General features: G+C 40.6%; 1 protein-coding gene across 1 annotated transcript in view; it reads left to right on the forward strand.

Moving 5' to 3' along the window:
* The first annotated feature begins 10,642 nt into the window (after positions 1 to 10,642).
* Positions 10,643 to 13,778, forward strand: part of Papolg (poly(A) polymerase gamma) — a 33,942-nt gene continuing 30,806 nt past the window's right edge. Inside the window, exon 1 of the mRNA XM_021210157.1 lies at positions 10,643 to 10,891. Within this exon, the coding sequence (XP_021065816.1) occupies positions 10,875 to 10,891 (17 nt within the window). The 5' untranslated portion in view covers positions 10,643 to 10,874. The remainder of the gene's footprint in view (positions 10,892 to 13,778) is intronic.

Consider the following 13,778-nt stretch of genomic DNA (forward strand, 5'->3'; position numbering starts at 1 on the left):
GGTCTTCATGTGGGACCTGTAACTGCAGGAGCAGGGGCTGTCTCTGACCCTGTTGCCTGCCTCCGGACCCCTTTCCTCTAACTGGTCTGCCTTGTCTAGGCTCAATAGGAGAAGATGTGCCTAGTTTTACTCCAACTTGACATGCTAAGATGGATTGACAGGTTGCTATCTACGGGAGGCCTTCCCTTCTCTAAGGAAAGAGGGAGGGTTGATGGGAGGAGGAGAGAGGGAGGCTCTGGGAGAAGGGGAAGGGAGCTGCAATCAGGATGTAAATTAAGTAAATTAATAATAATAATTTTAAAAGAGTGAGGGCAAACAGGCAAGAACCAAAACTACCTTCTTTCATCTTTTCTTTCCTCTAAACTCTCCTATATATTCTTCCTTGCCCTCTTTCAAATTCATGGCCTCCTTCTTCACTAATTGTTGTTACACACTGTGTATGTGTGTGTGTGTGTGTGTGTGTGTGCACGAATACACACATGTATGTATATATATATATGTATGTATTCCTAAATATAACCTGCTCCGTCTGTATAATGTTACCTGAATGTATGTTTCCAGGGCTGACCAGCTGGGATTGGATAATCAGTGGGTGTGCTCTTCCCTGGGGAAGACTGTCTCTCCCTGTCTCAGCATCCTTAATTGCCTGTAGTTCTTTGTGTAGGGTTGAGGCTTCTCGGGCTTTCTTCCAACCACTTTGGCATGCCTGTTGTTGTTGTCCTTGTTTGGCACATAGTTATGAGACTGTGGGTGTAGCTTCTGACATTGCTAGGAAACACAATTTTACAGCAAACTCCCGGATCCTCTGACTCTTAAACTATCGTTCTGCCCTCTCTCCCACAATGTCTCCGGAGCCTTGGGTGTGGAAATGTTTTGGCGGTGTGTTCACTAGGACGGGGCTCCACAGCTCTGCATTTGGTTGCTGTGTTTTCCTGTGATGCTCCTGGTCTGTTGCAAGTCTTTCTATGAGGACCACCAGGAAGTACGGCCCGAATTCAGTGTAGGTCTTCTGACCTCAAATGATCCAGACTGAAAGGGAGTATTCTCACTTCCAGTGATCCGGTCAAGACAACCTGTCACAGGTGTGCCTAGCGCTTTGGTTTGACTTTCCATGCTGTCAAGTTGACAACCAAAATTAGCCATCACAACTGGAAAGTGTGGGAGAAAACAGGCCAAGTATCTATTAGTTCTCCCCAAAGTAGTGATTTCTGCTGTGCAGTAATTTTAAGTGATTATTTACCTTCCTATGAATGTGTAATACTTCATAATTATGAAATATAACTGGGCATGAGAGTTCATGATTATAATCTCTGCACTCCGTAAATAAAGGCTGGATAATCACAAATCCAAGCCAGGAAGGGTTGCAGAGTTCCAAGGACATCTGAGGGTCTACATGTTGAGTTTGAGGACAACCTGGACTATACAGGGAGGTGCTTTATGAGAAAAGAAACTGGAGGCAGCAAGATAGCTCAGCAGGCAAAGATCCCTGCTGCTGGCCCAATGACTTGAATGTCATGCCCAGGACCAACATCATGGAAGAAGAGAACCAGCCCCTTGAAGATGTTCTCACACATACACATGCACACATACACATGCACACATACACATGCACACATACACATGCGCATACCAGACTCTAGAGGACCCTGACTAATACATTGCCCCACCAAAATTCTACAGTTACTATAAGGAATTGAAGCATATAACTCAGGCATCTACAGTTTTATAAAATTCTTTTTCCGGGTTTTAAAGTTATAATGTAAGAGAGGGACAAACCTGATGAGATGATCAAATATTCCACATTTTATCTGAGAGGAAGATGTCTATAAGTAAAATTCTTGTCTTTTGTTCTACCTATCATGATTCAATTAAAAACATTTCTAGTGGATAAGAGTACTAGAAGATCTTGCAGAGGGCCCAGGATTGAATCTCAGTTACCCACACAATAGCTTACAATCATCTGTAACTCCAATTCCAGGGAATCTGAGACCTTCTTCTCTTCTTGGAGGACACCAGGACATTCAGGTGGTGCAGATACATACATGCAGGCAAAAAGTGCACACACATAAAAATAAAATGTTTGTTTGTTTGTTTACTTATCTGTTTTTTTTTTCAAGACAGGGTTTCTCTGAGTAGCCCTGGCTATCCTAGAACTCATTCTGTAGACCACATTGGCCTCAGAACTTAGAAATCCACCTGTCTATGCCTCCCAAATGCTGGGATTAAAGATGTGCTCCACTGGGGCTGGAGAGATGGCTCAGCAGTTAAGAGCACTGACTGCTCTTCCAGAGGTCCTGAGTTCAAATCCCGGCAACCACATGGTGGCTCACAATCACGTGTAATGGGGTCTGATGCCCTCTTCTGGCATGTCTGAAGACAGCTACAGTGTACTCATATAAATAAAAATAAATAAATTAAAAAAAAAAAAAAAAGATGTGCTCTACCTTCACCACCTCCTGGACCAATTTTTTTTTTTAAATGAGTAGATAATTTCTGGCTTTGACGTGTATGCAAATGTATGCAACATATTTTTTTCTTTTTATCTTGCTCAACACTGTTTGGGAAACTCAACTGTGTTTTTGACTATAGCTAAAAAATCATTAATTTTTTATTGCTACTAATGTTAAATTATATGACTATGCCACAGGTTTTTGTTTTGTTTGTGTTGTTGTGGCCTATGCCATAGTTTTTAAAGAAGTAATTTTATCCATTCTATTTTGTAGTCATATCTAGTCTGGAGAAATTATTGGAGTTGTATCTATTCTTGGGGAGATTGTGGAGAAAACCTCTGTGTGCATTTTGGCATTTATAAGTGTCCAGTCTTCAGACCACATCCATGGTGGTAAAATGGGGGGTGTTGTGGTGAAATGGCTGGCTTGAAGGGTGTGGTGGTGAAATGGCTGGCTTGGGAGTGTGTTCAGTTGGGTGTTGACCTCCTTTTTCCTAGACAGTTCCCATCTCCTAATAGCCTATTGATGAAGTTAACACCCACATGATCCAATCATTTCTTAATAGTGCCACTAGCCCAGAACCCAGTTAATAAGACATAAACCCTGAAGAGGAGAATACTCCAATCTAAACTGTAACTATGGGTTTTCCAAAATGTCTGAGAAAAGTCAACTTGAAGAAACAAATATGTATTTCCAGTGTGTGGTTACTTGGTTCTCTTGTTTCTGGACCTGTGGAAAGAGGTTATAAGAGAGGAAATGTGTTCACCTCAGGACAGCCAGAGTGCAGAGAAGAAGAGGTAACAAGGTGTGGTCAGAGGAAAGATAAAGTCTTTCCAGGCATGCCCATAGGAACTTATTTCCTCCAATGAGGCCTCAGCTCCCATAGTTTCTACCACCTCTCAATAATCAGTCTATTTTGAGCCCCTCATTGGGTTAATCCACTGATGGGGTTCAAGCCTGAATAATTCATTTTCCAGAATGTCACTTCTGAACCATAAGTAATCATGTACATCATCTGCATGCAAGAACTTTTTGGGGACATTGTATTTAAACCATAACAACCTCATTAAAATTTCACCACTTACCCCAGAAACATCCTGCAGGAAAAATGTTTGGTGGCTGGATTCTAAGATATATGCCACTATATTAGACTAGTAATGTAAATTTTAATACTTTAGTTAAAATGGTAGGATCTTCCAGGCTTCTCAACTACAAAGCTATTTATTTGTCTTTGATATGTTCTGAGGTTGTTTAGTTTTGCCCTTTGAGACAAGGTGTAGTGGCTATTCCTGGTTGCCAACTTGACTATATTTGAAATGAACTACAATCCAGAATTGGAAGGCTCACCAGTGAACCTAATCTGGAGGCTGGGAGATAGAAGATTCTGATCTGGATCTTGGTATGGATATCTTGAGACACAGTGGTGATTGAATCCAGAAGATTAAGACAGGGAGCTCTCCGAGTCCAAGGTCATCTGGGATTAAAGGTGTGGTGGCACACACCTTTAATCTGGGCTACACCTTCTGCTGGGGACCATATAAGGACATTAGAAGAAGGGAGTCTGGCTCTCGCTCTTTCGCCTTCTTGCCATGTGGGACTCAGCAACTGCTAGATCCTTGGACTTCCATTCACAGCTACTACTGAACCATTGTTGGGATTTGGACTGCAGACTGTAAGTCATCAATAAATTCCTTTACTGTATAGAGCATATCTGTAAGTTCTGTGACTCTAGAGAACCCTGACTAATACACAAGGTCTAATTCTATATTCCAGGCTAGGCCTGAAATTTGTTGTGAACTAGTGTGGGGATTACAGGCATGATGTGCTATAGTGGTTCATCTTGGTTGTCAACTTGATCACATCAACTAAAAACTAAAACACAAGCTAATAGCCACTCCTGCGAAGGATTTCCTTATCCAATTATTTGAAGATGAAAGGCCCACCCTAAATGTGGGCAGTGCTTCTCACAGTGATGCAGATAAAGGTACAGATAAAAGAAGAAGCAAACTTCACACTTTGCCTCCTTGCTCTCTTCCTTTACAGATATTAGAAGCAACTTCTCTAGGATTCCAATGGAGTCTGAAGACTGGCTCTTCAAGCACCCTAGGTCTTCAGCACCATATCTGGATGGCTGATACATCCAGCCCTGTGGACTGTACCAGAATCATGGCCTCTCCAGTGTGAGACAGACATCACTATACTACCAAGACTACATCTTGTAAGCCAATATAATAAATCTCCATTTATTACATTTCCATTTTATTCTTTCTGTTTCTTTAGAGACCTCTGACTAATACAGAGGCACTGGGCTTAGTGGAGGTTCTTTAATGCCATGTTAATGATAGTTTTTCTTATCAAACTTAGTAGTATGATTTAAGTTTCATTTTTGGGTATTAATACTATGTAGAAATTAAATTGATTATAATAGATTAATATGGTAGGCTAGATGATTTAATTGTTATTATTTTAGTTATTGTTCAAGCATTTTAATTATTTTAAAATATTTACTTTTTTATTCCTTTCTGTTTCATGCCTTATACATTTTATTTTGTTTTCTTGTCTCTTGTACTTGCTGGAACAGTATTAAATACTCATAACAATAGAGGATGTCCTTGTCTCATCACCAGCTTTATAGAGGAAGATTTTGATAATTTACTATTTAATATATTCTCTATAGATTTTTTAGAATAAATTTTAATGAAAAATATTTTTGTTCCTGGATACTGGCTGTTTTCAGTATCGTGGCTGCATATCAATCATTCTGAACAGATCCTCTCCTGAGTCTACTTTTACTCCATACAGATACTAATTATATTTACAAACTCTTCAATATTGATCCAGTCTTGAACTTCTTGAATAAACATTGTTTAGTCATGTATAACTGCTAGAGGAGTAGTCTTAATTTATGAATAAATCCTAGTAACTCTCCATGATAAATATTTTCAACTCTATGGCCCAGGTAGCAGCCAGTTTTGCTCTCCAGCTCCTTTTTCCTTTCCAAACATAATAACTACATAACAGATCACCCCAACAGTGAGGAGTCTGAAAACCAAGAATTCCTCCATTCTCTTTCCTGTGTGTCAATAATTAATTCCAGAGCTACCCTGTAAATACAGCTTTTACTTCCTCAGAAGAAGGGGTGAGATGAGAGCTGTACCCAACCTGTGTGAATACACAGCTTGGGCAGAGCCCCTCCCTAGTGTTTCTTTCTCTGTTCTAACTATCCCTAGGCCTTGGCCTGGAAGTTTCTAGGCTCTGTACAATCTGAGCTTCTGCAAGACCACATCTTGAAGGTTTCAGCTTCCAGTCTCCATCTTCTAACCTAGGCCTAGAATTTTTCAACCTTCTAGATTTACTGCTGAATAAACTTACTTTTTCTTGCTCTTTCTGAATTCCAGTTGGCTGATTCAACCCAGCTGTTCTGACTCAAACTCCTTTCCAAGCTGACAGATTCACATTGGTTTCTCTTGACTTTTGACTGAGTTGCTCTGCTTAGAAAAAACTGCCTCTGAATGCCACACACTGAACTGCACTGACTACAAACTGAACAGAACTACATGAACTCAGCTGAGCTCAACTCTGATTCTCCCTGTTCTACTCTTAAGTAGCCTCTCTTTCCTGTGTGTCCTCATGAGACCTGGGCATATCCTATCTCTGATTCATTCTGTCAAATCTTTCTCCGATTTGTCACTTTGTCGGCCCCTCAGTTAGATGTCAATGTTTGGGGTTAAAGGTGTGTGCTAAAGGCGTGTCTGTATTCAGCCACAGGGATTCAGGCTATGTGCTAAGGGGGTGTCAATATTCCAGCCAGAATATTAAAGGTATGTACTAAGGTTGTATCAGAATTTCATCCAGGTCACACAGAGCAATGTCTTTGGATGTTATCCCTTGCCAGAGCAGGCATGTTGCTGGATTAAAATTCCTCTCTGCTGCCCAGCTGGGCAGTTCCACTCAGTCTCTGATGAGGCTCCACTCTATTTGGCTGCAATTGGCTTCTCTCAAACGTGTCTTACTTTTATGTTATCTAGTGATATTGAGCCTTTTAGTTAGTATTAATACACTCTGGTGCCATGTGATAAAGTCAAATAATAATGAACATCTCAGATCATGTCCTATATGTGATGGTTTAAAAGGAAATGGCCACAGAGAGTGGCAGTATTAGGAGGTGTGGCCTTGTAGGAGTTGGTATTGGCCTTGTTGGAATTAGTGATCACTGAGGGCAAAGTTGGAGTCTCAGATGCTTAAGCCACACCCAAGTGGGCATGGCTATCATCTTTGTAAAACACATTAGAAATGTCTGATTTATTTAAAATGTCAACTAAAATATGAAAAGTCTGGCAAAGGTATATTTTCACAGTAGCTTTTGTGGGATCCATTGTGGTAGCTGAAGTTCTTTGGAGGCTTAAATTTCTAATATAGGTTCTATTAGAAAAAGCAACTGTATACCTGATTGGCTCAAGAAATCAGAATGTTGAAACTGCCATAGACAGTGCAGTCAAGTGTTCAGAAAAAGGCTGGTTGATATTTTAAATCCTTTTTACTCACTAATCTCCAACTGCTAAAAACAAACAAAAAGCAAAATTAACATGATTGTAAACCAGGTACTGTGTCCTGTACCTACCTTTCTGGTCTGCTGAGAAAGAATAAGTTGATCAGAACTAGTGAGTTTGCTTAGAATTGTGAAACCAAGGCTGCTTCAGGTAGGACACAGCCAGGGTCTATTATGCAACCTGTTTCAGAAACAGGTGAATCCCATAAGAAATCTTGGCTTCCATTTGTAAAGAAGCAAGACATCTACCTCCCTGCCCTTTGAGTTTATGTTAATCCCCTGAGTTCTGGGGGAAAATCTTTTAGTTGATGGAGAGACTTTTTCTGGGAGGGGCTGCCGAGATGAAGGCTAACTGAAGGCTGCTTAGATGCCTCCCTGGGACTCTGTTGATTGCTACCTGGCTTGGTTTGGTGCATCTCACATCTCAACATACAGAGCAATGCCTCTGCTAATGAAACAAGGTTTTGTTTTGTTTTGTTTTCCTTTAAACAGCTTCATGTATTCTGGTCTGGCCTTAAATACAATGGAAATGAGGAAGACATAGAACTCCTGGTCCTCCTGCCTCTTCCTCCTAAGTGCTGGATTTATAGGCATGCACCATTATGCCTAAATGCTAGCAAGTGTTTTTAAATTAAAAAATATTATTCAGAGATGCCTTGAGCCTTACCACATAATCATAAACCAGGAAAACCCAGACATTTGACATTGGAAATCTTTTAAATATCTACCTCTTTTAAACAACAGACTTTTGAGGGCTGCCAAGATGACATAACAGGTAAAAGTGTTTGAGCTGAGTTCTATTCCTGGAACTCATACAAAGTTGGCAGGAGAGGCCCCCCTCTACAAAGTTATCTTCTTACCACAACACATGAACACACACAAATAATAAATAATTTTTCATTTAATTTTCTCATATTTGCATTATTTTTTATAGATGTATTTTTTAAATTAATGTGGGCTAGAGAGAGATAGCTCAGTGTTTTAAAGCATGGACTGTTCAGAGAGGAATTCCTAGCTTCTACATCAGGCAGCTCACATCCCCCTGAAACTTCAGGGAGTCCTATGTTCTCTTCTGGCCTCCATGGGCTCCTGCACACATGTGCATATATCCTCACACAGACACACATAGATACACATAAACAAAGGTAAAAATAAATGTAAAAAGCAAAACACAATAGGCTCTTCAATCGTTCAAATTATGTTCCTAGTTTTATATATTCTAGGTACAGGAAAGTAATTAGACTCCTGTGCTCCTTCCTCTGCACCAACTTGACTTTTTAAAAAGTGGCAAATTGTGTGAAAACAGTCATCCCTTGGTATTAAGGAGCTAGTTTGAGAGCCTCTTACTGGTTCCAACACTAACACTAAGACGTGTTCAAGTTCCCTCTATAAAATGGCATCATATTTACATATAACCTACAAACATCATCTCACATACTTTAAACTATCTATAGATTAATTATAAAGCTTAATGCAATTGAAAATGCTATGTAAATAGAGAGTAATGCCAAAAAATCTAACACATTGTATAAAACCTATGGATATACTCCTGTACATTTTAAATAATCTCCAGATTATTAACAGTACCTCAAACAATGGAAATAATTCAGGGCAGCAGGACATAGTTGCACATACTTTTTAATCCCAGCACTTAGAAGGCAAAGACAGCATATCTCTGTGAGTCCAAGGTCAGTCTGGTCTACATAGTGAGTCCTGAGCTGCAGAGTAAGACGTGTCTTTAAAAAAAAAGTAGTTTTGAGAATGACAAGAAAAAGGTGTGTACATCTTCAGTGTGGATAGAATTTTATCTTGAATAATTAAAATACAAGGTTTGTTGAATCTGAAGATATAGCTGGTGGATCTGGAAAATTGACTACAACTCTACCAGCAACAAGAACTTTACATTAGAAACCAGAGATGTATGCTAAAATTCAGTGCTGAATGAATAAAACTGAACCACAGAAGGCAATCTTTCCTCTTTGAGGAGACAATAAACTGGATGAAGGCAGAAGATGCTGTAAAGCATCCTCCAAAATTCACAATGAAGAGCAAAGTTGAGAAAAAATAAGCTAAGAGACTTTTAAGACTTGCAAGGCTTGGGTGTCACTACTCCTCCTGATACTAGCAATGGTGCCTGAGCAAAGTAATATTATGGTTTTGTAGCAAAGTGTTCTTATTAGATATACATATCAAAGTATTTTAAAAGTTTAAAATTGGTACTATGAATAAGGCTCAGTAGATAAAGCTGTTTGCTGCCAAATCTGAGAATTAATTTTGATCCCAGAGACTCAGATGTTGAAAAGGGAGACCAGTCTCCCAGAAGTCATCCTCTGACTTCCCCCTGCAGGCCGAAGTAAATGTCATTTAAATTTTTTCTTAAAGAAAAAGTTCAAGGTTAATGTAAACTTTATTTTAAAGTTCTAGAGGTCACAAAGCTAGCAAATAACAAAGGTGGGTCTGCTTTAAATTAAATCCCGGTCTAGCTACCACTCTATACCTCCTGAGCCCCATTTTGTCTTCTCATAACCTACCAAAATCTGTACTCCAAAATCTTGCTAATATACAGAATCCTCTCTTTTAGAAAGCTATTAGTGACTTTCCACCATGTTTAGATGGTCCTCTTTTGGTCCCCCAATGACAACTTGACCCCATCTGCATTTAAATAGTATATATATATATATATATATATATATATATATATATATACATATATATATATATTCTCATCTACTAGACAATAAACTCTTGAGGATACGAATTTATTTTCTACAGTGTGTGATGCATACTTCTGCAGCAGCAGAATATCACTCATATTTGAAGTTTTTCTCCACCTTTTGATGGGAAAACTCTGAACTTGCTGAGGTCAAACAATAGACCTGCTTTTATGCATCAAACATGGAACATAAACAAACTGACAGACCAGATTTTCAATAAATACTCTGAGTGAATAAATGAATAATTCAGCAAGTAACCTCCTTTCCTGTGACTGAGTCCCATTCCCCAAACAACGGTGCTTGACTCCGGGGGTGAAAAGACAGGGTTTGAAATTACTTTTATCCTTTAACATTTAAACATTGGTCATTTTCTCCCTCATTTTCACCGTCATAATCACACAGAACATGATTTTCACTATTTGAAAATGCGAGGTTTGGGGGCAGAGCAGTGGAAATCCTTGGGTTTATCCTAAGGCTAATTAGTAGCAATTATGTTCAGCGTCTCAGCTAAATGCCACAAAGTCATAAATTGGGACTTGGAAGTGGTACTGCGAGGGAAAAGAATACAAGTTAGACTCGTTTATTTATAAGCTTTCTTCCCTGGAATGGTTGTGTTACTCACCTTCTTGGGTGTGACGCTCGGCGACAAAAATCTCAATGTCTATGACTTTAAGATGTGGGATAACGGAAGAGTTAAAACGGTGTTAGGGAAAGCGGTGGTCTTTTCTAGATGCTTTTATTTCAGAAACAAGGGGAAATTGACAAATAACCTTTCCAGAGGTTTGCCTGAATTGACATCCCACAGACCAGGGAGACCTGACACTGACAGATGCATTTGCTGCAAGTCCGCTAAGGTGGGCGGGTCCCGGGAGCTCAAGGCTGGGGGTGTGGCCGAGGGCGGGCCCAGGGCTCCAGGGCGGAGCCGCGGCAGGCGAGAGGCAGCCTGGGAAGTAGCGCCATATTGGCGGTGTCCGCGCTGTATTGTCATAAATAGAGCCGGTTTTGTGGTGTTTTCACTACTCGGTTGAATGCCTCGGCTGTAGAGAGTGGGGAAGTGAGCGAGCTACAAGCGAGCGGAGGGAATTGGACAGAGGAAGGAAGAGAGGGCAAGAACAGGACTCCAAAGCGAAAGACACTCGCTGGAGAGAGACGCAGGAAGCGATGAAAGAGATGTCTGCGTAAGTGGGGGCGGCGGTTGAGGGCGAGGTGGAGAGAGGTGCGCTGAGGTGGGCAGCCCCGGCTTCCAGCCCCTGCGCCTGGCACCCGCGCAGCCCGCCGGCCGGGACGCCTGCTTGCCGCTGCCCGCCACTCCGCAAGGGCGCCTCCCCTCGCCGGGGCTCACCTGGCCGCCCTGCGGGGATTCGGGAGTCGCCGTCAGCCCCCCGCCGCCCGCCTCCGAGGACCCCAGACCAGGATGAGGGGGAAAGGCGCGTGTGGCTGAGGAGAAAAACGGTCGGTCACTCTCCTGCCCCAGCCGTGACTGAGCCCGTCTCTTCTGTCTGCATTGGCGCAAATACCATCCCCCTGCCTCCCCTCCTCCCGGCCGGACCCGCTACCTCTCAGGTCTTTGGGAGAGGGACTGACCGAGCGCAGCCCGGAGGTTTGCGTCGCCCCGGGAGAAAGGCTAAACCCTCTACCCCGTTCCTTCCCACCGACTCGCACTATCTAGCGGGCTGTATCTACCCCCTGCTCACACTTTGATAAGTCGGAAGCAGTTTCTGTACTTGCCAGGAATTTATTAGCATTTCTTACCTTTCACTTTATCCGGAAATAATTTCAACATACAGAAAAATGCACAGAAAAACAAAACACCATTTGTATAGCCACCACCCACTTTTCCCAAAGACTAATATGGGGTGTGTTCTTAGCTCTTTAACCTTTCTTCTTTCTTTAAAAGAAGTCAAGCATTCCAATACATCTGAAGACTCGCCTGTCCTTTCTCTGATTGCGTTCACAACGCTCTCCAAGGCCCCAGAGTACTGAGTTTGGTGTTTCTTGTTACTGCATTTTTAATGTTGATAGTACCTATTCCTGTGTCCATAACCCAGTGTGCCTGTTTTAAACTGTTTATAGGGTATTTATTATCAGTTACTACTCTGCAGACTGGTTCTTTAGAACATGATCTCTCTGACCTTTCGCTATGTTAATATTTTCATTTCTAATTATTTTTTATTAACTAATGTATTCCGTTTATAAACACAGCCCAGTGTAGTACTTTTAGTGACTATTTTGAGTTATTTAAAAGTTTTTTATAGAATGTCAGTGAGCATTCTATTTACCTATCTTTGTACCTTCAGTAACATTTCTGTAAGGTTTTTCCTTGTAAGTGAAATTCATAACACTTTTTGAGACCTACTTAGAGTTCCTGTTTGGATTGATTTTGTGAAAATCTGTCTGTGCCTTGTGTTAATCACACACAAATCTGCTCAGAGAACCTTATCTCTCATAGATAGATAGATAGATAGATAGAACTTGAAATAATTAATTGAAGTTTTGTTTGTTCTACAGCAAGATAAAAATGGGAGAGAAATTAGAGTTGGTTTTTTTTTTAATACTTCCTTATATTTCATTAAGTCATTTCAAAGGTATATAGGCTGTTTGTTGAGATGAGGTTTCACATGGCCCAGACTGGCCATGAGCTTGCTTCTGCCTCTACCTCTGGACTTGTGCCACCAAACCTGGCTAAGCTATCTTATCTTCTGTATTATCCTTTCTTTCTCCCCATCCTGTAAAACCTCCAGCTGAAAAACATGTACTGGTTTGTGGACTTACAAGCCACTGCTGTTTCGTTGGTTTGGTTTTGGTTCAGAGCTGGAACTCAGGGCACTACACATGAAACTGCCTGTCTCTGCGGTATGTCTCCAACCCCAAGCCGATTGTAAGCAGTTAGATGAAAAATGAATCAACTACTGTTGTATTTTTGTGGTGTTTAAAATTTAAACTAGTACACTATACATAATTTGCACAGTGACTAGTTTAACTGGCTTGTCTATCACATTTACTGGCCATTTATATAAATATGTATACTGTAATTATTATTTATCACAGTTGCCCTGCTGTGCTTAGAATTAATCTAGAGCCAGGCATAGCACAGACCTTTAATCCTAACCCCACGAGGCAGAGGCAGGCTGATGTCTTGAGGTGAAACCTGGTAAGTTCCAAGGCAGAGTTATATAGTAAGCCCCTGTTTCAAGAAGGAAAGAAGTCCTAGTGTCCAGTTATACCTTTCGTGGGTGAGAAGGTGTTGCTATGTAGCTCAGGCTTTGAATGCAGATTCTTCTACTTCAGCCTTCTGAATGACTAGAATAGAGGCAGGGGCCACTATGTCTGTCCCATTTAACCTCCCTCCTTTCTTCCTCTGTTATTATTTTTTAAAAGAGCTAATTTACTCATTAAAAGACTGCCTTTTGAGATTATATTCTTATTGTTATGAATAGTTCCTTATGCAAATATGAAGAAAGGTGGTTAGGTTAAGAGTATATACTCATTTTTACTTTTGCAACAAAATTTACCCCACATCTTTTAGTTATAGATGTAGTCAGAATTCTGTGGTGCTTTATTGAAGATTGTAATTTTCTACTAGTTAAGGGCAATTAAGGGTCATTTGAACCCTTCAAAATTTGTTGTTAAATGTAAAGAATTTGACAATTATTCAGTGTGAAAATGATATGCATTCCAGTCTAAAATGAAGAATACTAAGAACAGTTACAAAGTGTTAGAGATGCAAACTCTGGTTCCAGGAAAAGATGTTTGTGAATGTAAGTTTCTCCAGGGCTAGTTGAGGTTTCTTTTGAAGGCTAGATTATGTCCTAAGAACCATATGATGGATGTTTTGTTCCCTTACTTATAGAAAGACCAGTGTTTTACTAACAGTGTCTTTCAAGTGTTTGACTGCTTTTCAAAGATTCTATAACCTAGATGGTATTTGACTCAGCTTGCAGGGAATAGTAGAGGGAGCCCTGGCAGAGAGCCCATTCAGGGTCTTTGCATTTGAACTGAGTGGTGTTGATAGAATTGTCTTGATTCCAACACATACTGCTTTGGGCTTGAAAAGACATCCTGACC

The sequence above is a fragment of the Mus pahari genome, chromosome 13 (genome assembly GCF_900095145.1).
Source record: "Mus pahari chromosome 13, PAHARI_EIJ_v1.1, whole genome shotgun sequence".
Classification (NCBI taxonomy): domain Eukaryota; kingdom Metazoa; phylum Chordata; class Mammalia; order Rodentia; family Muridae; genus Mus; species Mus pahari.